General features: G+C 43.1%; 1 protein-coding gene across 1 annotated transcript in view; it reads left to right on the top strand.

Moving 5' to 3' along the window:
• LOC115475058 (trichohyalin-like) overlaps nt 1-18,609 on the top strand; it is a 79,972-nt gene extending 61,363 nt beyond the window's left edge. Inside the window, exon 7 of the mRNA XM_030210796.1 lies at nt 18,088-18,609. Within this exon, the coding sequence (XP_030066656.1) occupies nt 18,088-18,157 (70 nt within the window). The 3' untranslated portion in view covers nt 18,158-18,609. The remainder of the gene's footprint in view (nt 1-18,087) is intronic.
• The last annotated feature ends 8,402 nt before the right edge of the window (nt 18,610-27,011 follow it).

Genomic DNA, 27,011 nt, shown 5'->3' on the forward strand with positions numbered 1-27,011 from the left:
TTGGCTCATTCGGGCGGATTCAGCTCAGGAAAGTCTGACGGCGACCTCTCGAGTCATCAAGTTTCTTCAGTCCCTTGGCTGGGTGATCAACTTTCCCAGAAGCCATTTACTTCCCTCCCAGACGTTGGAATATCTGGGGTGCTATTCGATACGGCTCGGGGATGGGTCTTCCTGCCGGAGAGCAAGAGGCTCAAGCTTTGTTCGCAGGTTCACAGTCTGTTGCAGTCCTCTCATCCTCGAGCTTGGGATTACGTGCAAGTTCTGGGATCAATGACGGCCACTCTGGAAGTAGTTCCGTTGGCGAGGGCTCATATGTGTCCTCTCCAGCGCGCCTTGTTAGGTCGCTGGTCTCCCATGTCTCAGAATTATCTTTGTCGTCTGGCATTGCTTCCGGGTGCCAGAAGCAGCATGGCCTGGTGGCTCTGTGCCAGCAACCTTCGGAGGGGGATGCCTTTAGCATCACCTCCTTGAGTGATTGTGGTGACGGATGCCAGTCTCTCAGACTGGGGAGCACATTGTCTTCATTGGGTGACTCAGGGACTGTGGTCTCAGACGGAGGCAAAGTGGTCCATCAACTGCCTGGAATTGAGAGCAATCAACCTAGCTCTCCGGGACTTCCAAGATCTTCTGCAGGGTCACGCGGTTCGAGTCCTGTCAGACAACATGTCAGCGGTAGCTTACATATATTGCCAGGGAGGCACTCAGAGTGTAGCTTTGGCCTCAGAGGCAGCCAACCTGCTTCTTTTGGTGGAAGACCATCTTCTTTGTCTTTCAGTGGTGCACATTGCGGACCAGAGCAACTTGCAAGTAGACTTCCTCAGCCGGAATCTTCTCGACCCAGCGGAGTGAGAACTTTTGACGAAGGCCTTTCGGCTAATCTGTCAGCAGTGGGGCACTCCATTAATGGATCTCATGGTGAGCAAATGGAATGCAAAGTTGCCAGCATTCTTCAGCAGAAGGCGAGAGTCAGATTCGGCAGGTCTGGATGTTCTCGTTCAGCCTTGGCCAGCTGTCGGTCTCCTCTACACCTTCCCTCCTTGGCCGCTAATCGGACGTCTCCTACATCGGATCAGGAGTCATCGGGGTCTTGTGGTGTTGGTAGCCCCAGACTGGCCTCGGTAACCTTGGTATGCCAATCTTATGCGACTGCTTGTAGAGTCCCTGCTCTGGCTTCCGGTTTTTCCGGGGTTGCTTCATCAAGGCCCAGTTCAGATGGAGGACATCTCCCGCTTTGGTCTTACGGCTTGGATCTTGAGAGGGTGAAGTTGAGGAAGAAGGGTTATGATGAGTCAGTGATTGCTACTTTGCTCCGTGCTCGTAAACGTTCTACTACTTCAACTTATGCCCGGGTATGGCGCACGTTTGAGGAATGGTGCACCGAACTTGCTTGGTCTCCCTTTAAGGCCTCGATTTCTCAGATTATAGCCTTTCTGCAGGATGGTCTAAAGAAGGGGCTGGCTTATAACTCTCTCCAGGTGCAGGTTGCTACGCTAGCTTGTTTCCAAGGGCGGCTTGCGGGTGTTTCGCAGCTCATTCGGACGTGGTGCGGTTTCTGAAAGGTTCGCTCCACCTCCGTCCTCCTTTTTGGAGCTCTTGTCCATCTTGGAAGTTGAATTTAGTCTTTAGTGCTCTTCAGGGAGCCCCTTTTGAGCTGTTGCTTGCCACTTTGGTGAAAGATCTAACTTTGAAGACGGTGTTTCTGATGGCTATTTCCTCGGCATGCAGAGTTTCAAAATTGCAGGCTGTGCCTTGTCGTGAGCCCTTTTTGCAGTTTTTGGATTCGGGCGCCACCTTGCGGACGGTTCCTTCCTTTTTACCTAAGGTGATTTCAGCCTTTCATTTAAATCAGCCTCTTTTTCTTCCTTCCTTTCGAAAAGAGGATTTTCCTCAGCACTTTGCTCAGCTGCATCTTCTCGATGTGCGACGTTCGCTTATCCAGTATCTGCTATTGACTAATGAGTTCCGGTGTTTGGATCATTTGTTTGTCCTCTTTGCTGGGCCCAGATGGGCTTATGCAGCTTCCAAAGCGACGATTGCTCGCTGGATTAAAGAAGCCATCTCTTCTGTGTATTTGCTGAAGGGTTCTATTCCTCCTCAAGGTCTGCAAGCTCATTCGACTCGTGCACAGGCGGTTTCTTGGGTGGAGACTGCAGTTCTTTCCTTGGAGGATATTTGTCGGGCAGCTACTTGAGCTTTGTGCCATTTGTTTGTTAAACACTACAGGTTTGATGTGCAGGCGAGGAGGGATGCGAGTTTTGGAATGGCGGTGCTCTCTCGGGGAATGGCATCTTCCCACCCTGTTTAGGGCTGCTTTGGTACATCCCACCAGTTCCTGGATTCATCTACTGCTAATGCTAAGGAAGGTAAAATTATGTATTACCTGATAATTTTCTTTCCTTTAGTTGCAGCAGATGAATCCAGGATCCCTCCCTACTTTCTCATACCTCGCTGTTTTTTTTGGCATTTGCAGACATTTAAGCAGGATAGAAGAAAAAGAAGCAGAATTTGATAGAAGACAGTTAATTTTAACCGTTCATTTGACTCCTTTTCAGTTCATGGAGTTGCACTTGGTTACATTTTCAGATTGTTTGTGTTTGGCTTGTTGCCCTTTTGCTGTGAGGAGAGTGTTCTATTTCTGTCTCCCTTTGTTTCTCTGCTTTGGAATATGACCTATACTGAGGAGACAGGGAGCTGGGCATCCAGGGTCACTGCTTTCAGTGTTCTCTATCTCCACCTGCTGGTAGGCGGATACAACCACCAGTTCCTGGATTCATCTGCTGCAACTAAAGGAAAGAAAATTATCAGGTTATACGTAATTTTACTATCCCCTTTATCATTTTCATTGCCCTTCTCTGTACCTTTTCTAATTCCACTATATCTTTTTTGAGATGCGGTGACCAGAATGAACACAATATTCGAGGTGCGGTTGCAGCATGGAGCAATACAAAGGTATTATAATGTCCTCGTTTTTGTTTTCCGTTCCTTTCCTAATAATACCTAACATTCTATTTGCTTTCTTAGCAGCTGCCGCACATGGAGCAGAGGGTTTCAACGTATCATCAACGATGATGCCTAGATCCCTTTCCTGGTCAGTGACTCCTAATGTGGAACCTTGCATTACATAACTATAATTCGAGTTCCACTTTCCCACATGCATCACTTTGCACTTGCTCACATTAAACTCATCTGCCATTTAGATGATCAGTCTCCGAGTCTCGTAAGGTCCTCTTGTAATTTTTCACAATCCTCTTGCGATTTAACAACTTTGAATAACTTTGTGTCGTCAGCATATTTAATTACCTCGCTAGTTACTTCCATCTCTAGATCATTTATATAAATATGTTAAAAAGCAACGGTCCCAGCACAAACCTCTGTGGAACCCCACTATCTACCCTTCTTCATTGAGAATATTGACCATTTAACCTTACTCTCTGTCAGGGGCGTAGCTACGGGTGGGCCTGGGTGGGCCCAGGCCCACCCAATCTCAGCACAGGCCCGCCCAGTCTCTCTGACCCGCCAATCGGTGCCTGTCTTTTTAGGCGTCAGCAGCTCACTCTTGGTTTCCTCGTCCAGTTCTCATTATTCCATCGGGCTCCGCCTCCCAGCTCTCCCTGAGTCAGTCAATCGGCACCGAGGCAAAAAACGAGGAGTTTCCCTCCTGTCTCCTGGTTCTAATGGCTGAGGGGCGTAGCTAGAGAACCAATCTCGGATCAGGCCCACGCCCACCCAGTCTCTAACTCGCCAATCAGTGCCTGTCTTCTCAGGTGCTCGTTATCGTTAGGCTGCACACAGCAGCATTTCAGCCACGTGCAAACCTGAGACTGCTTTATTGTTGCTGCAGGGTGCTTGGGAACAAGTCGGGTGTCAGGGCGGGGGACCTGTGCTCCGGTAAGGCAGTATGCGGTTAGAGTGACTGTTTTATCTTTGCGATGCTAAGTGAAAATTTTGGCATCCCTACTGGGTTTTCAAAGAAAAGAGGAATGGCATAAGATTTCACATCAAGGATCCAGATTTACTGCTGACAAAGCAATGGGCAGGCACCTGCGAGGGGAGGGCTGGTACTAGCAGTGTGAAGTGGCCTATTTGTAATCCAGGGCTGGGCAATCTGCATCTCAGTGTGTCTTTATCATAGTGGGTGTGGTTGCTGCATGCTGGTAACTCTAACCCGTCCCCTGCCTTTGAAAAACGGCAGTGTTTTTAGTTTAGGTAACTTTGTATTTGGTAGAAAGACTAACAGGTTTAAACTGCACTCAAAATTTCACTGTACTTTTTAAAGCTCATAAGAAAATGATCTGTGGTTACAGGAAGCTACGGATTCACCCAGTCGCATAGTAGAAAACAAAGTGAGACCCTAGAGTTTAAAATAAGCTGCCAAAAACCTTGATAAACAGAGTGAACGATCCATAGGAAATGTTGTTTCTGAGATAACCAATCTTTGTTATAACACATACTTTTACGATTTTCTAATCCTATTACGTCCCCATGGGGCAATGTGTTTAGCAAATTAGGATGATTATCTATGTGTTATTCGAGCACATAAGTACATAAGTAATGCCATACTGGGAAAAGACCAAGGATCCATCGAGCCCAGCATCCTGTCCACGACAGCGGCCAATCCAGGCCAAGGGCACCTGGCAAGCTTCCCAAACGTACAAACATTCTATACATGTTATTCCTGGAATTTTGGAGTTTTCCAAGTCCGTTTAGGTGACATAGGTCACAGATGACAATTCAGCCACCCCACATGGCAGGAAGTATAGCGTTAACATCCTACAAATGCTTGAGTAGTTCTGATTTCTTTTGTGTCCAAAATGCAGCCTGTGCACACTGGTCTGCTCAGGTCTCCCCTGCAGTGCATCAGACAGACAGTGTGTGTGACTGTGCCCTGCCAGCACTGAGAGCTCCTGGGACCTGGATTCCCTAAACCTGTGGCAAAGTCGGGATCATGAGTGGAGGACCCAGAATAATTTTCCCAGCAGGGCCAGCACTGATCAACAGGCACTGCAAGCTTGGGCCTCTAGCAGCACAGTCTGCACAAGGTACACACAGACTACACACCCATCAGGTGCTCAGGAGTAGTAGACCTTTACCTCAGTCTGTAGGAAGCTCAAGCCCAGGTTAAAAAAAAAAACTGAAAAGAGAGAGAAAAGAAATGTTTACATTTATGTGATGGGGGTGGGCTCTGCACTACCCAGGCAAAATGCTGGTGGGTATTTTGGTGGAGATGCTTTTACAGTGCCAGGTAATAAAATGTTTAATGTTGGTGGGTTTCTGGGCGAGGGTGGGCTCTGCCCAGGATGTAAAAAAGAAAAAAGTTTTATATTTAATTATGGTAAGCATTAGGGTGTGTGTGTGGTGGTGAGATTGGGAAGGGCAAGAGAGATGCCAGACTATAGGGGACATATAAAGGGTAAGGTAGGACTGATGTCAGGCTACAAGCAGGGAAGGTTATGGTTGATTCTGGGCTATAGGGATGGATGGGGGGGGGGGGGGGGGGTAAGGAAGGGTAGGATAGGGCAGGGCTGATGCCGTATACAGGACAATTTCAAATTTTTGGTCCTTTATTCTGTAATTGATGAGGGTTGTCATGTGACTGAGGTGAGAGATTCTGCTGGTATGGCATGTAGTTTGTATGGGGGATCTAGGAGTTTGACTTGTCTAGCTTTTCCAATGGGACACATATTGCTGTTGTGTATATTCACTGCTACCTTTTTAAAGGTACTGTTATTGGTATTCATGCTCAGAATTGGTGATAAGGTTTGTAATATAGGCTCTGAGAAGCTTCTTTGCAGGATTTAGTGTTGCTTCACAAAGTATCTGACAGTGAAGGAATTTTGTGTTGCTATTACTGAGGTGCTCCCAGAATTTGAATACATTGTTTTTATGGAAAGCTGTAAGAGGAAACATTCTAGTTATATTCTGTATGGTACAGTAGGTGGAAAAAAATCTTGATGCTGACAATATGATTTTGCATATGTTTATCATTAAGAATTCTTGAACTTTCCTTCATGTGGTTTTTGATATGTTAACATTTGTGAAAAATTTAAATGTATTAATTTGTGCAAATGAATGGTTATTGAAATGATTATTGAATTGAGTTTTATATTTTCCTTGCAACCTTTTTTTTTTTGTAACTAAATGATATTTGGGCTCTTTTTTGATTCTGTCACAGACTGCAGTGTTCAGCGTGTCACCTAAATGAACATATCTGTTGGGTGTGTCCCAGCCATTGATCTAGATTGTGGGGTTTGGGGCTGCAAAGCTTTAGTAAGAAGGTTACTTTATTATGCTTCTGCTACCCACTTTTATGGAAGGACAGCTGTTTCCGTGCGCAATAGGCGCACTTTGCGGCTACCACCACTTAGTAAAAGAGCTCCCAAGTGCACTTTAATTTATACTACTCATACCTATATACATAGTGACCACCCATATTAGCTCTGGGCCCACCCAAAATGTCAAGTCTGGCTACGCCACTGCTCTCTGTTTACTGTCTTTTAACCAGTTTTTAATCCACAATAGGACACTACCTCCTATCCTATGATTTTCCAATTTTCTCTGGAGTCTTTCATGAGGTACTTTGTCAGACGCCTTTTGAAAATCAAGATACACAATATCAACCAGCTCACCTTTATCCACATGTTTGTTCACCCCTTTAAAGAAATGTAATAGATTGGTGAGGCAAGATTTCCCTTCACTAAATCCATGTTGGCTTTGTCTCATTAATCCATGCTTTTGAATATGCTCAGTAATTTTGTTCTTTATAATAGTCTCTACTATTTTGCCCGGCATAAAATGTAGCATGATAAAACCATATAAATGTTACATTTACATTGAAACATGGTCCGTGTCAAGTTAAGATAGAAGAATTGTTAATAAAAGACTTTCTCCCTTTCTCATCCACTCCATTGTTTTTCTTTGCTTGTTTGCTGTGTGTGGAGTGAAGACTCTTGTTTGTGTGCTTTCTGTTGACCTGTTTTTATAAAGGCACATATGTACCTATGTTTTCTTTATAAAATAACTCTCTGTTTCATGGCAATCAACAGCTTTAGTCACGCCTTCAAACAATATACTGTTGGTCATCCAATGTTCATAATCTATGTCTGACTTATCAATGTTCTATTTCTCCATCGTTTAAAATTTTCAGGGTCTCAGCAGTGACACTTGGTAGACATCAACAAATCATGTCACCAAGATTTACTCCCCTTCATCGTCATTTGTCCTTTAATGTTCCATGTAATATTCAAGGAATCTCTGTCTTAAGTTTTTTGCAAATACTATAGTACTCATGTTTTTCACTTGTCGGCTCAGGGGATCATTTTTCGGACATGACTCATGTTTTGCTATTGCTGTATTAAGGAAACCCCCTAGAAAAAAAGCCTGTTGTTGTTAAAACACCATATCAGGGCCAATGTTACTAGGGCTTCAGGAAATTACAAGCAACTACTACTTAATCTGTAAATTAACTTTTCAACTGGATCTACTGGACATACCTTCCATACACGTAAAAACAAGATGATCACTCTCTATTCTTTAAGGAGGAAAGACTTCAGATACTCTGCATTCACAACAATTATACCCCCGTGAATGACAGACTGCTTAGAATCTCATGCGGCAGTGTTGAATTGCTCTATGAGATACAATGCAGGCTCCTCATAAGTCTGAAAACCTCCTGAGTTACACAACTGTAATTCTTTTAGCTAAATAAATAGTTTAGCGATTTTACTAACTATGAATGATTTTCACTTATCCTGGCTGTGATATTGTCAATGGGGTGTGCTCAGTCTCTGTTTCTCGGGAGCTTCTTCAGGAGCTTTTACCCTCGAATATCAACAACTGCCCTTCGTGAATCTAGCTGGTTAGGAGGTTTTCAGACTTATGAGGAGTCTGCATTGTATCTCATTATAAAGCAACTACTACTGCAAACTTGACTTTGGAGCGTCTAGCTTTTGCAGAGAGTTTTCCTTTCCCTTCCACTGAATCCTAGGCCACTACATGGAAAGCTACTCTTCAGGTAGCACTGGACAAGGCAGCCCCATTGAAAGAATATACTATTAATATCAAGCAGGATCACCCATGGTTTTACTCTGGGCTGCAAAAGCAAAAAAGACTAGTCTCTGAAGCTGAAAGGCAATGAGGTAAAACTAAGACTCAATCCAACCAGTCAATATGTAAAGGTTGCCCCTGAGGATATAACCTGATGATTCATCGGGCTAAAAAAGAAAACCTTTCATGCCATCTTCATTTTCATGGAAACTGTACACATCATTTATTCCAGATTGTTTCCAAATTGACTTCTCGTGTTGCTCCACATGTAGAACTAACAGGTCCCTCTCCTGAGCATTTTGCAGCATCTTTATAGGTAAGATCTGAGACATTCAAGCCAATAATCAGGCCATTGATCCAGGTAGCAATCCTACCAAACCCACAGAGGAAAACTGACAGATGATTTCATGATGCCAGTCTACACTGATGATTGCCTTATTGACCTTCAACAAGATGATCCAAATGAGCCCTGAGAAAACATTAGGCTCCAAGGGAAACTCATTCACTAGCAGTTAAATTCTAGTTTACTGGAAGAGAAGAAAACAAAGGTTATATACATATCATAAGTACATAAGTAATGCCATACTGGGAAAAGACCAAGGGTCCATCGAGCCCAGCATCCTGTCCACGACAGCGGCCAATCCAGGCCAAGGGCACCTGGCAAGCTTCCCAAACGTACAAACATTCTATACATGTTATTCCTGGAATTTTGGAGTTTTCCAAGTCCGTTTAGTAGCGGTTTATGGACTTGTCCTTTAGGAAACCGTCCAACCCCTTTTTAAACTCTGCTAAGCTAACCGCCTTCATCACTTTCTCCGGCAACGAATTCCAGAGTTTAATTACACGTTGGGTGAAGAAAAATTTTCTCCGATTTGTTTTAAATTTACTACACTGTAGTTTCATCGCATGCCCCCTAGTCCTAGTATTTTTGGAAAGCGTGAACAGACGCTTCACATCCACCTGTTCCACTCCACTCATTATTTTATATACCTCTATCATGTCTCCCCTCAGCCGTCTCTTCTCCAAGCTGTATAGCCCTAGCCTCCTTAGTCTTTCTTCATAGGGAAGTCGTCCTATCCCCGTTATCATTTTAGTCGCCCTTCGCTGCACCTTTTCCAATTCTACTATATCTTTCTTGAGATGCGGCGACCAGAATTGAACACAATACTCAAGGTGCGGTCGCACCATGGAGCGATACAACGGCATTATAACATCCTCACACCTGTTTTCCATACCTTTCCTGATAATACCCAACATTCTATTCGCTTTCTTAGCCGCAGCAGCACACTGAGCAGAAGGTTTCAGTGTGTTATCGACGACGACACCCAGATCCCTTTCTTGGTCTGTAACTCCTAACGTGGAACCTTGCATGACGTAGCTATAATTCGGGTTCTTTTTTCCCACATGCATCACCTTGCACTTGCTCACATTAAACATCATCTGCCATTTAGCCGCCCAGTCTCCCAGTCTCGTAAGGTCCTCTTGTAATTTTTCACAATCCTGTCGCGATTTAACGACTTTGAATAACTTTGTGTCATCAGCAAATTTAATTACCTCGCTAGTTACTCCCATCTCTAAATCATTTATAAATATATTAAAAAGCAGCGGTCCTAGCACGGACCCCTGAGGAACCCCACTAACTACCCTTCTCCATTGTGAATACTGCCCATTTAACCCCACTCTCTGTTTCCTATCCTTCAACCAGTTTTTAATCCACAATAGGACATTTCCTCCTATCCCATGACCCTCCAATTTCCTCTGTAGCCTTTCATGAGGTACCTTGTCAAACGCCTTTTGAAAATCCAGATACACAATATCAACCGACTCCCCTTTGTCCACATGTTTGTTCACTCCTTCAAAGAATTGCTTAAAAAAAAAAAAACAATCTAGATCCTACAACTCCTGCAGATTACTGTCCAAGCTTCTCTTTATTGCATAGCTAGTAGAAAAAGTTGTTTTTAAGCTCTATAATTTCCTTTAAAAAAAAAACCCCAAAACCAAAACAAACCCCAGAACATAATCCCCACATCTTTAATAGCTTAGGGATATCAGCATTACAGTGATAGTCCTCAGCTGGTTCTATCCTTAAATCACCCATTGAACCTTCCGTGTATTGTACGGCACTGAGATCTTTGCTTTGTTCCCCGTGACCTGTGGGGTGCCTCAAGGGTCCATTTTGGCTCTTTTGTTCTTTCATGCATCAGTTGCAACACTAGTCTAAGGCTTCAGGATCAGAGTTTACCTGTATGCTGATGATATCCTCTCTTATAACACTGGTCCTCAGTCTTCTTTAAGTAGTCTCAACTTTTGCCTTATTGCAATGTCAACTTGGCTCAGGAGGCATAAATTAAAATTAAACCCACAAAAATCTGAGGCCATTTGGTTCTCCAGAAAAAGGATATCCTTTAACCAGGGGTGTGCTGATAAATGTTTAATAATTGACTCTCTCTCCCCCATAAAACCCAACCAACCAACCAAACAAAAAAAAGTTGTATATATGTACGTAACTATATTATAGACATTATTGGTACAAAGGATATGTATAGGCAGCAATCAATTTACAAATAATATTAAAACATACAATAGTGGGCTGGCTTGGCAAGGAAGTCAGTGTCCAAGAAGGAATGGTGATGGAGAAGAATCAATATATGGCTGTATGGCTGGGGGGGGGGGGGGGGGGATCAGAGAATGGCTGGAACACTGAATTGATGAACATTTTTATGTGTATGTGTGTGTGTGTGTGGGGGGGGGGGGAGGGGGGAGGGACTGAATAAGGAGAGGAGGAAAGTAGAGCCTCAGTCAAGGAGGTACTATACAGGGAGAGAATCCAGGATCAGGGGTCATGATGTAGAAAGGGGAAGAGAGAGGATCAAGAATGGGGTGGCAAGGGGTAGATAGGACATAAGAAGGGGAGGGAGGTTGGGGGACAAGATTTGGGATGATGACTGAGGAAATAGGGATGACCCAGAATTGAAGGTGGCCAGAAAATTGATACTTTCTTTTGTAACCCAGGACTCACCCATGCGCTAGCTGCTGCCCCGGGCCACAAAAAATAAATATCTTTACATAAACTTCACAGTTTTTGCTCACTCTCAGGCCACTTTTACCACACATCTCATTTCCAGTCCACTTTCAGTTGAGTTGGGGTGGGCCAATGGTCCGGAATAGCAATTGGAGGGTTTGAGAGACACTTTTCCAGTTTGGGGTTCCACTCAGCTCTTCAGTCCAGGAACCACACTGCACCCTGAAGGGTTTAACCACAAACCTCAATTTTTATTTAACTTCTGCAAAAGACATTTTTCAACTTCAATGATTCTTCTCCACAATCACTTAAATAGACTCTTATTTAAATCAACATCAAACTTCTGCAGGTCCGGAAGGGGGGGGGGGGGTCACCAATCGCACTCCACTTTCCTTACAGGTGTATTTGCAATGGATTTCTGTCCAGATTATTCACTTATTCACAAGTACTCCTGTCCATGCCTATCCTGCCAACCAGATGTAGCCCCAGGGCTGTACTCTCCTCCACCGATTCACTCCATTACCACCAGGCACTGACCTTTATGGCTGGCCTTCTTCTGTTGGTGAACTCACAGAGCAGTACCCCGACCTTGAGCAGACTTCTTTCTGCCCTAAATCCTGCTCACAGGCCAGACTCCCCAATCGCACTCCACTTTCCTTACAGGTGTATTTGCAATGGATTTCTGTCCAGATTATTCACTTATTCACAAGTACTCCTGTCCATGCCTATCCTGCCAACCAGATGTAGCCCCAGGGCTGTACTCTCCTCCACCGATTCACTCCATTACCACCAGGCACTGACCTTTATGGCTGGCCTTCTTCTGTTGGTGAACTCACAGAGCAGTACCCCGACCTTGAGCAGACTTCTTTCTGCCCTAAATCCTGCTCACAGGCCAGACTCCCCAATCCGCACGAAGCTCTGACTCCTTTGCCAACTGTTGCTAGTGGGACAACAATTGTTTCTAGATTTTAGCCCAAGTTTAAGGTGGCACTTCAGGATCCCCCTTCTCCTTGTTCAGGTCACTTGGCAGGGGCTTGCAGGCAACCAAAGACCCCTCTAAAGGGCAAACACTTAACTTTATCTCCTCCTAGTCTCATCCACTCCCCTTGGGCTGGGCTGCTACCCACCCATGGACCTCCCAGTCACGCCCCCCTGTGGCTCTCTCTTAGTAATCCCCATATAATGGGGGATTACACTTGACTCTGAAATTTTTGTCTGTGACCCTGCTAATCATTGCCATGAAACAGCAGTAGTATGCTGAGCCCTATCGGACGCAGTTACAAGTGACTTATCCTTTCCCCAGCAGTGATTCCGCTTTAAAATAATCATGTTTTATAAACCAAAGCATAGCTACAAAACTTACTAATGGGTAGCACTTTGTGAATAGACTTTTCAGCACATGCTACCCTGCCCCCTGCCCAGGGGTCTGCTGGTAAATGTTTAACAACGGGGCCTCTCTCTAGGCGTAGCCAGCCCTGCAATTTGTGGGGGGGGGGGGGGCAGGGGTGGACTGGTGGGGGCAACACATGCCTCTCTCCCACCCCCCCCCTCATGTGGGCATGCTAGGCAAGGCCTTCTCTCGCATGCACGGGAAGTCCCAGCCCACTGCTCAAAACTGGAAATAAGGAGCGGGGAGCAGCAGCAGTCTATTTACTTGGCTGACAGGGCTCAGCATCCCCACCAGCAAAGTAAAAGAGAATTCAGGAAGGGATCTGAGCCCACATTTTGGGAACTAATCTAAATCTCAAAAAAGAGCTTAAAAGGATATTTGCGTAATAATAATCATATAGCTTTATAAAATATCCATAAACATTCCTGATGTAGCAAAATAATTGTTAAAAGGAGGAGAAAAAGCCTCACATTATAAGGGAACACTCCGTCATTGGTAAACCAATATTAGGGAGGTCTCTTAAATCATCATGGGCAAAAACCTCCTTTCTTTATTCTAAAGGTATGGCTACTGCTCAAAATACTTCAACAAGTGAACCGTCTATATATTTAATCAACGGATCATGCACTTATCTTTTTTGCTCAACAGTCTATTAGACACCCTCCTCGGCCCGACTTTGGCCTAAGTTTCGAATCCTTCATCAGAGTCCGTGGTGTCTGACTTTCAAGATCTGTTAAGAAAGCACAAACAACATCAGCTAATTTTTTAGAACATAACTTCAGAAATTACTCAACTTTATAAATCTTACAGGGTGCTCCGTGATCTCTTCACTCCTACTCAGCACTGCTCAAAACATGGCCGCGCTTTATCTGTGTTGACGTCAGATGCCTTTGATTAAACCCCTCCCTTAAAGATGTCAGTCAAATGACGTTACGATCTAATCTGCAATCTCGTACCATACTTAAAAAAATGTATTCCATTCTACTCTAGTATTGATGCCAAAAGGGTGTAATGTATTTAATCTAAAAATCCAGCGCTGTTCTTGTCTTAATAGGAGAAGTTTCCTGTCGCCTCCTCCTATATGCCATGCAGGACGCTGAAGCACAAAGCATTTTAGGCTCTCAAAAAGATGTCCTTCTTTATTGCAATGAGCTGCCAAAGGTGCTGTAGTTTTTTGGATGTTAATATCGCTCTTATGTTCTATTAATCTCGTAGAAAGTGTACGAGACGTCTGACCTATATACAATTTATTGCAGCTGCAGATAATACAATAGACCACCCAATCTGATGAACATGACGTGTTTTGCTGTAAAGTATATCTCTTCTTAGATTGGGGATCAATAAATTCTTGTATATCTAACATAATATTACACATACCACATTGTCCGCATCTTCTGTGTCCCGTCTCACTTTGCTCTTGCAAATTTGGCACTTGCCTTAAAGCTGAAGGTGCAAGAATTTCTTTCAAGTTATGACCTCTACTAAATGCCAGTCTCAGTTTGCTGTTCTCAAAACCAGGTAGAGTCTGAATAACATGCCAGTTAGATCTTATAACTTCAGCTACTTCATTGACCCTCGTAGACCAACGTAAGACACAAGTTAGAGTGTCTTGTTCATCTTCATCTTGAATTTGTCTAGGTCTAAGGAGATACTCTCGATTATTATATTTTGCTCTCCTGTAGGCTTGCTGTATCACTTTTTTAGGGTAACCCCTATCTTTCAATCTGATGCTTAGATCTTTAGCTTTACATTTGTATTCTGAAAGATCTGAGCATATATGCCTATAGCGCAAGAATTGAGAAAAGGGTAAACTATCTTTTAATTTACTTGGATGACAGCTATCATAATACAATGTAGTATTTCTGTCCGTTTCTTTTCGAAAAATGGTGGTCTGAAATCCATTATCCATTCTAGTGACAGAAAGATCCAAGAAAGAAAGTCTTTTTGTCACATTGCATAGTGAATTTTAAGGATGGATGACATTGATTCAGAAAACTTTGAAAATCTTCTAGTTCTTCTCTTGTTCCTGTCCATAAACAAAAAATGTCGTCAATAAATCTTAGCCATAACTTGACTTTATCAAAACATGGAGACACATAGACATATTTCTCCTCAAAATCTGCTACAAACAGATTCGCAACAGAGGGTGCAATAGTTACCCCCAGTGCTTTTTTTGTGCCGGTACGCGACGGTACGGCGTACCGGCACCTTTTTCTCCTCCTCCTCCTCCCCTCCCCTCCCATTACTTCCAGCGATTCTCCGCCTCTCTCCTTCCCTCCCATCGACGTGCAGTGATTTTTCCGTCCCTCCCCTGCCCTCACCTCTCTCATATCCAGCGATTCTTCGTCCCCCAGCGTCCTCCTTCACTGCCTGCCAGCCAGCGTCAGACTCAGAAGCGAACGGTGCAGGCAGCGATTGGCTGGCAGCGTCGTAGTTTCCCTCTGCAAGTCCCGCCTATGCGTAAACAGGAAGTTGTAGGTGGGACTTGCAGAGGGAAGCTACGACGCTGCCAGCCAATCACTGCCTGCACCGTTCGCTTCTGAGTCCGACGCTGGCTGGCAGGCAGTGAAGGAGGACGCTGGGGGACGAAGAATCACTGGATATGGGAGAGGTGAGGGCAGGGGAGAGACGGAAAAATCGCTGCACGTCGATGGGAGGGCGGGGAGAGGCGGAGAATCGCTGGAAATAATGGGAGGGAAGGGCAGGGGAGAGAGAATTGCTGGAAATCAATGGGATGGGAGGGAAGGTCAGGGGAGAGAGAATTGCTGGAAATCAATGGGATGGGAGGGAAGGGCAGGGGAGAGAGAATTGCTGGACATGGGAGGGAAGGGCAGGGGAGAGAGAATTGCTGGACATGGGAGGGAAGGGCAGGGGAGAGAGAATTGCTGGAAATCAATGGGATGGGAGGGAAGGGCAGGGGAGAGAGAATTGCTGGAAATCAATGGGATGGGAGGGAAGGGCAAGGGAGAGAGAATTGCTGGACATGGGAAGGGCAGGGGAGAGAGAATTGCTGGACATGGGATGGGAGGGAAGGGCAGGGGAGAGAGAATTGCTGGACATGGGAGGGGCAGGGGAGAGAGAATTGCTGGACATGGGAAGGGCAGGGGAGAGAGAATTGCTGGACATGGGATGGGCTGGGAGGGAAGGGCAAGGGAGAGAGAATTGCTGGACATGGGAAGGGCAGGGGAGAGAGAATTGCTGGACATGGGAGGGAAGGGCAAGAGAGAGAGAATTGCTGGACATGGGAGGGAAGGGCAAGGGAGAGAGAATTGCTGGACATGGGATGGGAGGGAAGGGCAGGGGAGAGAGAATTGCTGGACATGGAGGGGAGGGCAGGGAAGATAGAATTGCTGGACATGGAGGGGAGAGAGGAGAATCGCTGGATGGGGAGGGGAGGACAGGGAAGAGAGAATTGCTGGACATGGAGGGGAGAGAGGAGAATCACTGGACAGGGAGGGGAGGACAGGGAAGAGAGAATTGCTGGACATGGATGAGAGGGGAGAGAGGAGAAATGCTAGAAATGGATGGAGAGGAGAGCAGGAGATAGAGGAGAATTGCTGGACATGGATGGAGGAGTTGGCTAGGAGAGAGGAGAAATGCTGACTTGGATGGAGGAGAGGGGAGAGAGAATTATTGCTTTATATGGATACAGAGGAGGGAAGAGAGATGAGAAATGCTGGACATGGATGGAGGGGAAGAGAGAGGAGAAGTGCTGGACATGAATGGAGGGGAGGAAAGAAAAAAGAAGATGCGCATGGATGGAGATGAGGGAAAGCGAAGAGGAGAAAAACTGCACATGGATGGAGAAAATAGGCAAAAGTTGGATCCATGTTATACCTCCTCCAGTCAATTCCATGGAGGAGGACCCAGCTTTTACTTATGGATGCAGGGTAACAAAAGAAGAAGAAAGGAGGAAAGTAAAGAAATAAATGGAAAGGAAGCCCTAGAAACGGAGTTAAGAGAACAGATAGAGAGCAGCAGAATCAGAGACTGGGACCAATATGGATAGAAAAACAAAGTCACCAGACAACAAAGGTAGAAAAAAAATCATTTTATTTTCATTTTAGTGTTTGGAATTTGTCTTATTTTGCACTGGGTATACTGGAGCTGTAACAGCTTACAGAAATTATTTATAATGAAAAAAAATCACATTATTTTTTTCTCCTATACTAGTATAATATTTTCAATGATGTCTGTTTATATGCGCCATGGCTGGTATAAGGGGTGTGGCTAATGTGGGTGTGGCTATAATAGGGGCGGTGTCATGTGTGGTGACCCCGCCCACAATGAGTACCGGCACCTTTATTTCTACAAAAAAAGCACTGGTTACCCCCATCTCAACTCCTGTTATCTGCTTAAAAAGTCTACCTTCAAATTGAAAGAAATTGTTTTTTAATGCCATTTTGGGAGCCAGTTGTTAAAGTAGTCATGTGTGTGTGAGGGGGGGGGGGAGGGGGCTACTTTAACAACTGGCTCCCAAAATTTAAAAAAACTTAGCAAACGGCTCTTGCGAGTCAGTGACAGCCCGCTCCAGCACACTACTGCCTCTGCCTCACCTCACCCATGCCTTCCTTCCCTCCTCCATCCTCCCCTCTCCTCAAGCTGCATATTCCTTGCTCACACAGTGCAACAGCTGAGCCCCACTCAGCCTATCACTCTGTTTCTCTTATGCAGCACCGTGACTGCAAGGAGCTTCAAGTCTCATGGCCAACACTTCCAGCCTCTGATCTCATGAGATTAACAGTCAAGACATGTCAGCTTTAAAATTTAAACTTACTCATTGCACGATGCTATAGAGAAGAAAACGATTCGTGGGCTGCCACACAGTAGGTTCCACCTTTCCACTGTTGATTTATTTCCAGAGACTGCACCCCTACAGCTGATGTCATCTGCCTCCCAACTCATCTATGTTGGGCATGAGTTTCCAGTTCTTGTGCAGAAGAATGGGAGTGTGTTTGGGGGGTGGGGGGGGGGGGTGTGAGAAATCTCTACCTTCTGTCCTTAGGGCTATCACAGTGCACCATTAATATTCCACTGGGAAAGTCTAAAGAGGTTAGGGCTCTTCAGCTTGGAAAAGATATGACTGAGGTCTACAAAATCCCGAGTGGTGTAGAACAGGTAAAAGTTAATCAATTTTTTACTCTTTTAAAAAGTAAAAAGACCAGGGGACATTCAATGAAATTATGTGGAAATACTGTTAAAACAAATAGGAGGAAATATTTTTTCCCTCAATGAATAGTTAAGCTCAGGAACTCTTTGCCAGATGATGTGGTAACAGTGGTTAGCATATCTGGGTTTAAAATAGGTTTGGACAAGTTCCTGGAGGAAAAGTCTATAGTTTGTTATTGAGAGAGACATGGGGGAAGTCACTTCTTGCTCTGGGATTGGTAACATGAAATGTTGCTACTATTTGGGTTTCTGCCAGGTATTTGTGGAAGCAGGATACTGCGCTAGATGGACCATTGGCCAGACCCAGAATGGCTATTCTTATGTTCTTATAATTTTATCAGTGAACTGATCTTATCTGGTAGGGGATGCCATGATCTGAGCATCTTTTTGAAGAAAGAACTTACTGGTGTTAGCTTGCATAAAATCCCTTGACAGTTGACACCCTTAATTTATTGTCTTCCAGGTTTGGAATGGCTCACCCTAAGATGATGCAGGAACTTCAGTCCCGCTTGCAAAGACCAAAACCTAAGTGACCTTTTCTTGGATGATCCTGGGAAACTTCAGGAAGTTGTCTCATAAGAACTGGTTTTGGAGAGCCTATAAGATGCAAGCCTACTAAAGCACCAAACTCTTGAATTATAATAATGCAGTCAGGAATCAAAGAAGAGATGACTAGGACGCCTTTGGTTAATAATCAAGCCATCAATCAATGAGGAGACGCTCACCTTTCTACTAAACAATGATCTAGTTAGCAGCCAATCAGAAGAGCCCTACTGACTGTTGTTCTAGCTAGCAAATATGTAGGAGAGACCTACTGCTGGCATGCTATTGGCTGAGGATGTAGCACCATATAGACACTGGAGTCAAACCATACCATGGCTCCCCCATTGGACAATTGCTTATAAATATTTGCAATATGAATACACAGTAACTCCAAAATTCCAGTCACCTGGAGTGGTTAATAAAAGCAGAAACATTTAACACAGTTTTATTTTTCAATATATTCAGTTGCTATTCTAATTTCTATTTGATTCTGGTTTAATTTAGGTACTTTAGCTTGTATTTTATTCATGAGGAAATATTTGTATGTGAAGTATATTGAAAACTCCTCCTTATTGTTACAAATAAAAGTAAATTGATTGTGACCACCATAAGAATCCCAGGTAGGTATCCCACTGACACAGGACAGACAACTAAAGACCAAATCTCAAAACCCAGGCAAACATCATGCCCATATATATAACAGAAGTTATTACTTTTAAGAGATAGCATGATAGAGAGGAAGGATGGGGGGAGGGGAGGGTGGAAGAGAGAGGAAGGATGGCGGGGTGGAAGATGCAAAAACAGGATGCAGAGATAGAGGAAGGACAGACAAGAAGAGGAAGAGACAAACAGAGAAAAAGAGAGACCAAAGATATAGAGAGAGATTAGTGAGGCATGATGAAATGGAAAAGGGAAGGAGGAGGATTTGTGTGCTGTAATGTGTGGACAGTGGGGGTGTAGAGACGCATGTGTGGTGATATAGGTTTTATATGTTTGGGGGGGGGGGGGGTTGTGATGGTATGAAACAGGGGCGTAGCCAGACACCCAATTTTGGGTGGGCCTGGGCCCAAGATGGGTGAGCAGAAGAACCCCGCCTCATCCCACAGATGATGTGGTCTCTCCTCTCACCTGCATGCCATATGGTCTCTCAAATATCCTCCCTCTCCTGCATACCTTTGAAATAGCAGATTTTCACCAGCAACAGGCAGCAACTAATACACACAGCTGATGTTGGCTCCATACCCTTCCCTCTGATGCAACTTCCTGTTTCCGCCTAGGCAAGAATACATCAGAGCGAAGGCTATGGGGCCGGTGCGAGCAGTATGCATCAGTCACTGCTCACTGCAGGCGAAGATCTGCTATTTACAAGGTATGCAGGAGGGACAGCTGTTGGGAGTTTTCGGATGGTGGGGCTTGGGGATCCCTGCCAGCCACATTATAGTTATGCTGGTACTAGGTGGGCCTGAGCCCAAAGTGGGTGGGCCTGGGCCCACCCAAGCCCACCCTTGGCTACGCCACTGGTATGAAATGGGTAGAAATGTAGGTGTTAAGGCCCATTGCCAGGCCAACTGGTGCTCTGGGCAGTCTAGGGAATAGTAACCAACCCCTTCGATGATGTGGCTAGCCCATGGGAGTCCCTCTCTAATAACGAAGTTGTCTGCTGGAGGGTCATATAAAAACTCTGAAACACTTCTGCCACTAGAGCAGAGGAATGGAGCATTGACACCTTGCCCCTTTATAAAGCACATCAATGCCCCTTGGACCTGGCATCCTGAGCGGTCTCTCATCTCATCAGTCAACTCTGGCAGCCCTGTGACTTTTGTGTGTAGTGTTATGTGCGCAAGTGTATTTGTGGAAAGTATGTGAGGGGATGTGGTGTGTGAAGCTTTATGTGGGGATTTGCATATTTGGTGGTATATGAGGAAGTATGGGATGTGATGTGTGTATCAGGGGAATATATGGGATGTGATGTGTGTATCAGGGGAATATATGGGATGTGATGTGTGTATCAGGGGAATATATGGGATGTGATGTGTGTTTCAGGGGAATATAGGTGGGTGTGTGTGTGTGTGAGGGTTGGAGGACTTGTAACATGATGCAGTTGGAGTATGTCAGGGAGGATTGGGTCCAAGTACATTTATGTGTGTTTACATTCGTGTGTAGAAGTATATGAGTGTGTTTATAGGGGCGTTTGTACAGGGTGGGGCTGGAGTACATAGGAATACTTGTGCGGGTTAGTTTTTTGGGTTGTATATGTGTATGTGTGGTAAGGGCTTGGGCAGAGGGTGCTGGGATGTATATGTGCATGTGGTGATAAATATGTGTATGGAGAATGAGGATATGGGCTATTTCTGGAAGATTTGCATAAAGATGTATGTTGTGGGGGGTTGAACTGTGTGAGTTGTGTGTGTAAATCTGGGTGTATTCTGGATTTGCGTGTGTAACTTAATTGGTTAACAAGCCCATCAGCGGTGATAATTACTACTTAAGCAATTATTTAAGCTAATTGACTTTAATTAGGATTTACCTACACAAGTTGCTAAGTGTATTCTATAAACTGGTCCACGTAAATTCTACTGTGCAGATTCCAAAAGTGGGCGTGGTCATGGGTGGAGCACGGGCGGGTCACATTTAGTCACTGCTAGGTATATTCTATAAACTGTGCTGAAAAATTATACTTAGGCTTATTCCATAAACCATGCCTAGCTTTAGGCACAGTTTACAGAATAAGCCTAGGTGTATTTTTTTAGTGCCAATTCTTTCCAACATTCCATTTGTTGAAAAACATTACAAGGGATAGAAAGATAAATACAAAAAGGAAGATGTAGGAGGCAGAGGGAGGGAATGAATAAAAGAACAGAGTGGCAGAAGCAGAAGAAATAAGGAGAAAGACACAGAAATGGGGGGGGGGGGGGGGGATAAGAATGAAGAAAGGAAGAAAGAGAAGGAGACAGGCAGTATAGAGAAAAATGAAGAACAGAGAGAGTGGGGAGAGGAGGATAAAATAAGGAGAGGCTTAATGGGGAAAATAGACCTATGGGGCAAGGTTAGAAACTGAGATAAAGAGAAAGAGGAAAAAAGATATTGACAGAGAGGAAACAGAGGAAGGGGAAAGGGAGACAGAGAAAAGCAGGGATGAAGAAACACGAGAAGAAGCATAAAGTCATGGAAGAAAAATATTTTTTTTATCTCAGTAGGTGTGGGTTGAACCTTTGCACCCACACAGGGACTCCCCTGAAACTCCTGCTTGCATCTTTACAGAAGTTTCCTCATACTGAGAATTCTGTGCCTGCTCTTACAGGAACAGAAGGAGCCCAATGTTGTGGCTAAGGCAAGAAACAGAGGGGAAAGATAGCACGAACAGCAACAGGTTAAAATTCAGTGCTGCAGCATCAGCCAGGGCAGCAGATAAGGAAAAGAAAGAGCTACCATCCCTTTCTGAATTCTCTTGTACTTTTCTCTTAAGAACTTCCTACCTGAGTTCAGGATCACTCTATTTCTTGTATACAAATCTAAAAAAAATCCTAAAACTTATCACACCTTTGGTCTTCTTCTCCCCATTATTGTGGACCATAGTGGCCCTAATTGTTTTTCCTTTTGGTATTGTATTTTCTTATATTGCTGTGCAAAGATTCATTTTGTGTTATTTTTAAAATTTCATTAATAAAAAATTAAAAGAAAATTTCCTAAAACCATTACAAATGACAGTTAAATAATGGATTTTCCACGTTTATGCACTTTTATCATGGTTTCAGCAGATTATTGCTGCTTTTCCCCTTACTGTCTCCTCTGTTCTCTCTGTACTTCTTGTTGAGTCAAGATTCTGCATCTGCTTTTCTCCTGAGTGCCTGCCTCTCCTCAGCATTTACTACAGCTTTGTTTTATGCTTCTGTCTTTTCCATCTATGGCCTTTTTTTCCCCTCAGAATATCCTAAAGGTCATCTTTGCTGTTAAGTGTAGTCGATTTGGTATTGACTCATAGCGACCCTCTGGATATTTGCCATGAACTATGTTTGGTCTTCAGTCAGGCAGCTAATCGTTGAAAGAGCACCATCCATAGCTGTTGTTCGTGTATTGATTACAGGCTTTCTTCTTGCCCTTCAGTCTTGTTAAGCATGATGATTTTCTCTAAATCTTTCTCACCACATGCATATGAAAGTCACAATCTTGCCATTTGAGCTTCCAAGGAAAGCATAGGCTTAACCTTCTCCAGTACCGACTGATTTTTTTCTTTGAGCATTCCACGGTATACACAGTGTTTGCCTTCAGCACCATAATTCAAAGGCATCAGTTTTCTTTCTGTCTTGCTTCTTCACTGTTTCTACATAGTAACATAGTAAATGACGGCAGATAAGGACCTGTATGGTCCATCCAGTCTGCCCAACACTGTCTTGCTTCTTCAGTTTCACATCCATATGACACTGCTGAAATACAATGGCATGGATGAGTTGAATCTTTGAATGCAGAGGTGGTGGAGATGAAAATGGTAATGGAATTCAAACATGCATGGGATAAACATAAAGGAATCCTGTTTTGAAGGAATGGATCTACGGAATCGTAGTAGAGATTGGGTGGCAACGCCAGTAATTGGAAAGCTGGGCAGACTTCTACAGTCTACGCCCTGCTCGTAACTGAATAGATATGGATGGGCTGGAGCGTAAATTTTAAGGGGCTTTGACATTAGCTTCAGAACTTTTATGGTCTGTGCCCTGAGAAAGGCAAGGACAAATTAAACTCGGGTATACATATAAAGTATCATATACCATGTAAAACGAGTTTATCTTATTGGGCAGACTGAATGGACCGTTCAGGTCATTTACTATGTAAGACCTTGCCTAGGTCCTTCATAGCCATTCTTCCAAAAGTGATATATTGTTGGATTTCTTGACTGCTTGTTTCAAGGTCTGCTTATTGTCCCTGCTTTTCCTGGCCTGTCTATGTCTCTCTTCCCTCTGGGTTGTGACCTCATCCAAGTCAACCTGGACGAGTTGATTTTGTCTCTTTTTCTACACATAGAATTGTAGTTCTGATTTCCTAAGATGAGCAGGACCTCAATTTCTTGCATGCAGTGGGGTAAATCCAGGACTGAAGCAGCCTGAGTGAGGTGGCAATCCTAATCCCCTCATTATTAGTCACTGTATCTCTGTTCATTTTTTCCCTATGTAACAAGATTCAAGAGAGTTATGGATGAAATGTGCTAAACTTCTTTCCCATACAGACAAAATGGGGGGAAAACCCTCAGTACTTCTGGACTTCAGTGGTAAAGAAAAAAAATGACAATGTACAGAAGAAGATATAACAAAAGAGAGGGAACAAAGTACAAACTAAAGTCCAAACAAAAAAAACAGCACCACGGGCCTTTAAAAATGGAACACAGTTCTTTAATGAATGAGCCTTGACAAAAAGACCCGACACGGGCCGTGTTTCGGTGACTAGCACCTGCGTCAGGGGTCACAGTGATGACGTGGAAAACTTGGGGAATAACTCGAATATATTCCTCTACAATATATTATTCCTTACCCCACGTCTCATGTAGTAAAAGCTACAAAGCACCAAGGCACTTTCACTTTCTGTATCAAAATGGATGAGATGTACAGAAGAAAACATGAGTGATTGATTTACTTTTACTTTTGGTATTATTATTTGTAATTTTTGAAGTCTAAACACTATTGGAAAATATGTAGATGGAGAATACCCAAGCCTGAATGACTGGTGAGTTTGCTCACCAGTTTTAAACTTCTGTTCATTCAACTCCTTTTATATTTGCTGCCCTGTGCCAATATACCTCTCTACATAAACAGCAGCTTGACTTTAAGTGCTGATTTCAGCACCCAAATGTCGGCGTCAAAGCTTATACCTGCTGAAACCAGGTGTAATTCCCAGTGCCCAATTTGGGTAAACATCTCTGGTAATCTACAACACTGTGTGCAAATTTTAGGAACACCCCTGTTCTGCCCATGTAACTCCCATGGCCACACCTTGTTTTGAGTTGCGCTCCATGGAATTTGAGCACTAATTGTTATAGAATAGCGCGTAGCAAGATGTGCGCCCAATTCCAAATTGGTGCCAATTAGTACCCAATTATTTAGTTGGGCGCACATCTCGGATCGGATTCTATATATGGCACTTGGAATTGTACATGCACATTTGGTCACATGGCCATATTGTAAGTGCAACTTATTTATTTATTATTTATTTAGATTTTGCTCACACCTTTTTCAGTAGTATCTCAAGGCGAGTTACATTCAGGTACTCTGGATATTTCTCTGTCCCAAGAGGGCTCACAATATATGTTTGTACCTGAGGCAATGGAGGGTTAAGTGACTTGCACAAGATCACAAGGAACAGCAGTGGGATTTGAACCAGCCACCTCTGGATTGCAAGACCAGTTCTTTAACCACTAGGCCACTCCTCCACTTAATTGAATAACGAGCCAATCAGTGCTGATAATTCGGCAATAAGCAATTATCTGCACTAATTGGCACTAATTAAAATCTACATGCAAATCTATTTGGGTGTATTCTATGAAGAGGTGCATCTAAATTCTAGCACATGAATCAGAAAAAGGGGTGCGCTCATGGCAGGAAAATGGGCAGTTATGCTGTTGGTTTGTCCTCCATCAGTGAGCACTGTTTATTCTATCATCTGTTTGGTTTTGGGCCACACCATGATTAAAGTCATACGATACTCTGATAGACTCCCTTTGAGGTAGATTATATTGTTTTTCATCGGCAACGTTCTTCTTTAAACTCTTGGCTTTGCTATTTATGGCTCTTTATCACTTCCTTTTTTCAGTACATACTACTTAAAGTTAAAAAAAAAAAATAAAGTCCTTTGTTAATTTGCTTGTTTTAAGCTCCATTTGCTTCCTTTGTTTATCGGGCTTAGCATATCATTGTCCCGGTTAGCCTCTTTTAGGTGTTCATTAAGTTCCGTCTTTTCAGTATATGGTTTTAGAATTTTTTAAAAAATCTTGAAATTTGGATAGATACGTTACCTATGGTCTCCATTTATATATGATATATGGTTTAGTTCACCAATACGCAGTCACTCATTAGTAGTTTCATCTAAATATTTTGCGCCTTTATTCATTGTGCCAAAATGCAACTCGAGTCCAGCCACGACATAAGCACTATTTACATCTTGAGAACAGCTGTCTACACTGGTGATATTGAAGAATATGATGCGGATGCATTCGGCAGCACGTTATTTAGTGTTGGCAACAAATACACACTAGTTTTTCAAATTCATTTATTTTTTCTTATGCCCTGCCCCCTTAGCCACTTCTTGAAATTTAAAGAAGTCTTTATTAAACAGTTAGAGACAAGACTGTCTTTAGCATATTTAGTTTTTTGTTCCATTTGATCGATGTTGTTTTATTTAAAGACATCCCCATGTTTATAGTTGATTTCAATGCACTTTTCTAAATATTAGCTTCCATGTAATGTATATGCACTGCTTCTTTTCAAACATACATCACAGCACAACAAAAAAAAATTTTCATGTGCTACTGGGCAAAAACCATTTGTCCTATACTAAATTCAGTGTGCTTATTCCAAATCTGAAGTCAGAATTGTTGTAACAAGTCAGGAAAATTTGTTATGCGTAAGTTTGCCCAAATGAATTAAGCACTTGGAAAGCATTGAATAATTTTTTACAGAATGAGTTTTACTCCAACAATTACCAGATCTACATCAAAGTTTTTGTAGTAAACAGTATATGAAAATGGAATGGAATAACAACATTTCAAAAACGTCTCGTATTCCAGTTTAAAAGTCTTACTTCAGCAAGGCCCAGTACTGTTAAAAGTGCTTCAGGCATCTACTTTTGCGTTTGTGACCAATCATATTTTCCCGTTGCAAAAACCAGCAGTAGTCCCCCATCATGTTGGGATTCCAGCGGCCTTGATATCTGTTCTCCATTGTAGAAATGTCTTTATGGAACCTCTCTCCATGTTCGTCACTTTCGTGTCCCAAATTGGGTGGGAAAAAGTCAAGATGGGAATGTAAGAAATGCATTTTTAATGACATTCGACAGCCAAGTTGTTCATATGCTTTAAGCATGTTGTCTACTAGTTCAACATAGTTTGCAGCTCGTCTGTTCCCAAGGAATTTCTGCACTACTAGCACAAACGCATCCCAAGCATTAATATTATAAGTGAATAGGCATTGCATGTATAACTTAAAAATCTAGACGTGTCAGGCAAATTCAGAGTTCATATTTGGAATCGGCGGGTTCAATTTAGTATAAATCACATGTTTTTCTCTCAGTAACAAAATCATTGTTGCATATTATCCCAACTATTTATAGATATCATTAGGAACACATAAGGTGGCCCTTTGAACTAGCCCTATCCTTTATCCCTTTAAGGTATATACGTTAATTGATATTTTATGTTTTGAGCAATGTTTGTACCATAAATGTTCCTTTCATTTTTTAGAGTTAGTACATGGAGGAAACGTGATTTGAATTTCATAGAGTTCTCCTTTGTTTATAATTCTGTTTTACGTGTGTACTCTGTGGTAAGTTTCATTTCCTTCACATGAGATAACTATAAAAATGTTCCACTGGTTAAACCAGCTTATTGATATGGTTTCCCATAATCCACTGATATTTGATTTCTTATATTTTATTTTGTTTGTTTTAAAAGTATGATATATAATTTCAATATGTCTGCTGATGAATACAAAAATAATACGTGGTCTGATTCCGTGTTGTTTTTTAAAATTTGGTCTTATTTGAAATATATATGTTTAAATTGGGTTTTTTAAAATTTGTTTTTAGAATTCTCTATTTTAAATGTATAATATTCATGTATATATTTTTAGAACATCCTTTGTGACC

This window comes from Microcaecilia unicolor, chromosome 7 (genome assembly GCF_901765095.1).
Source record: "Microcaecilia unicolor chromosome 7, aMicUni1.1, whole genome shotgun sequence".
NCBI classification, from domain to species: domain Eukaryota; kingdom Metazoa; phylum Chordata; class Amphibia; order Gymnophiona; family Siphonopidae; genus Microcaecilia; species Microcaecilia unicolor.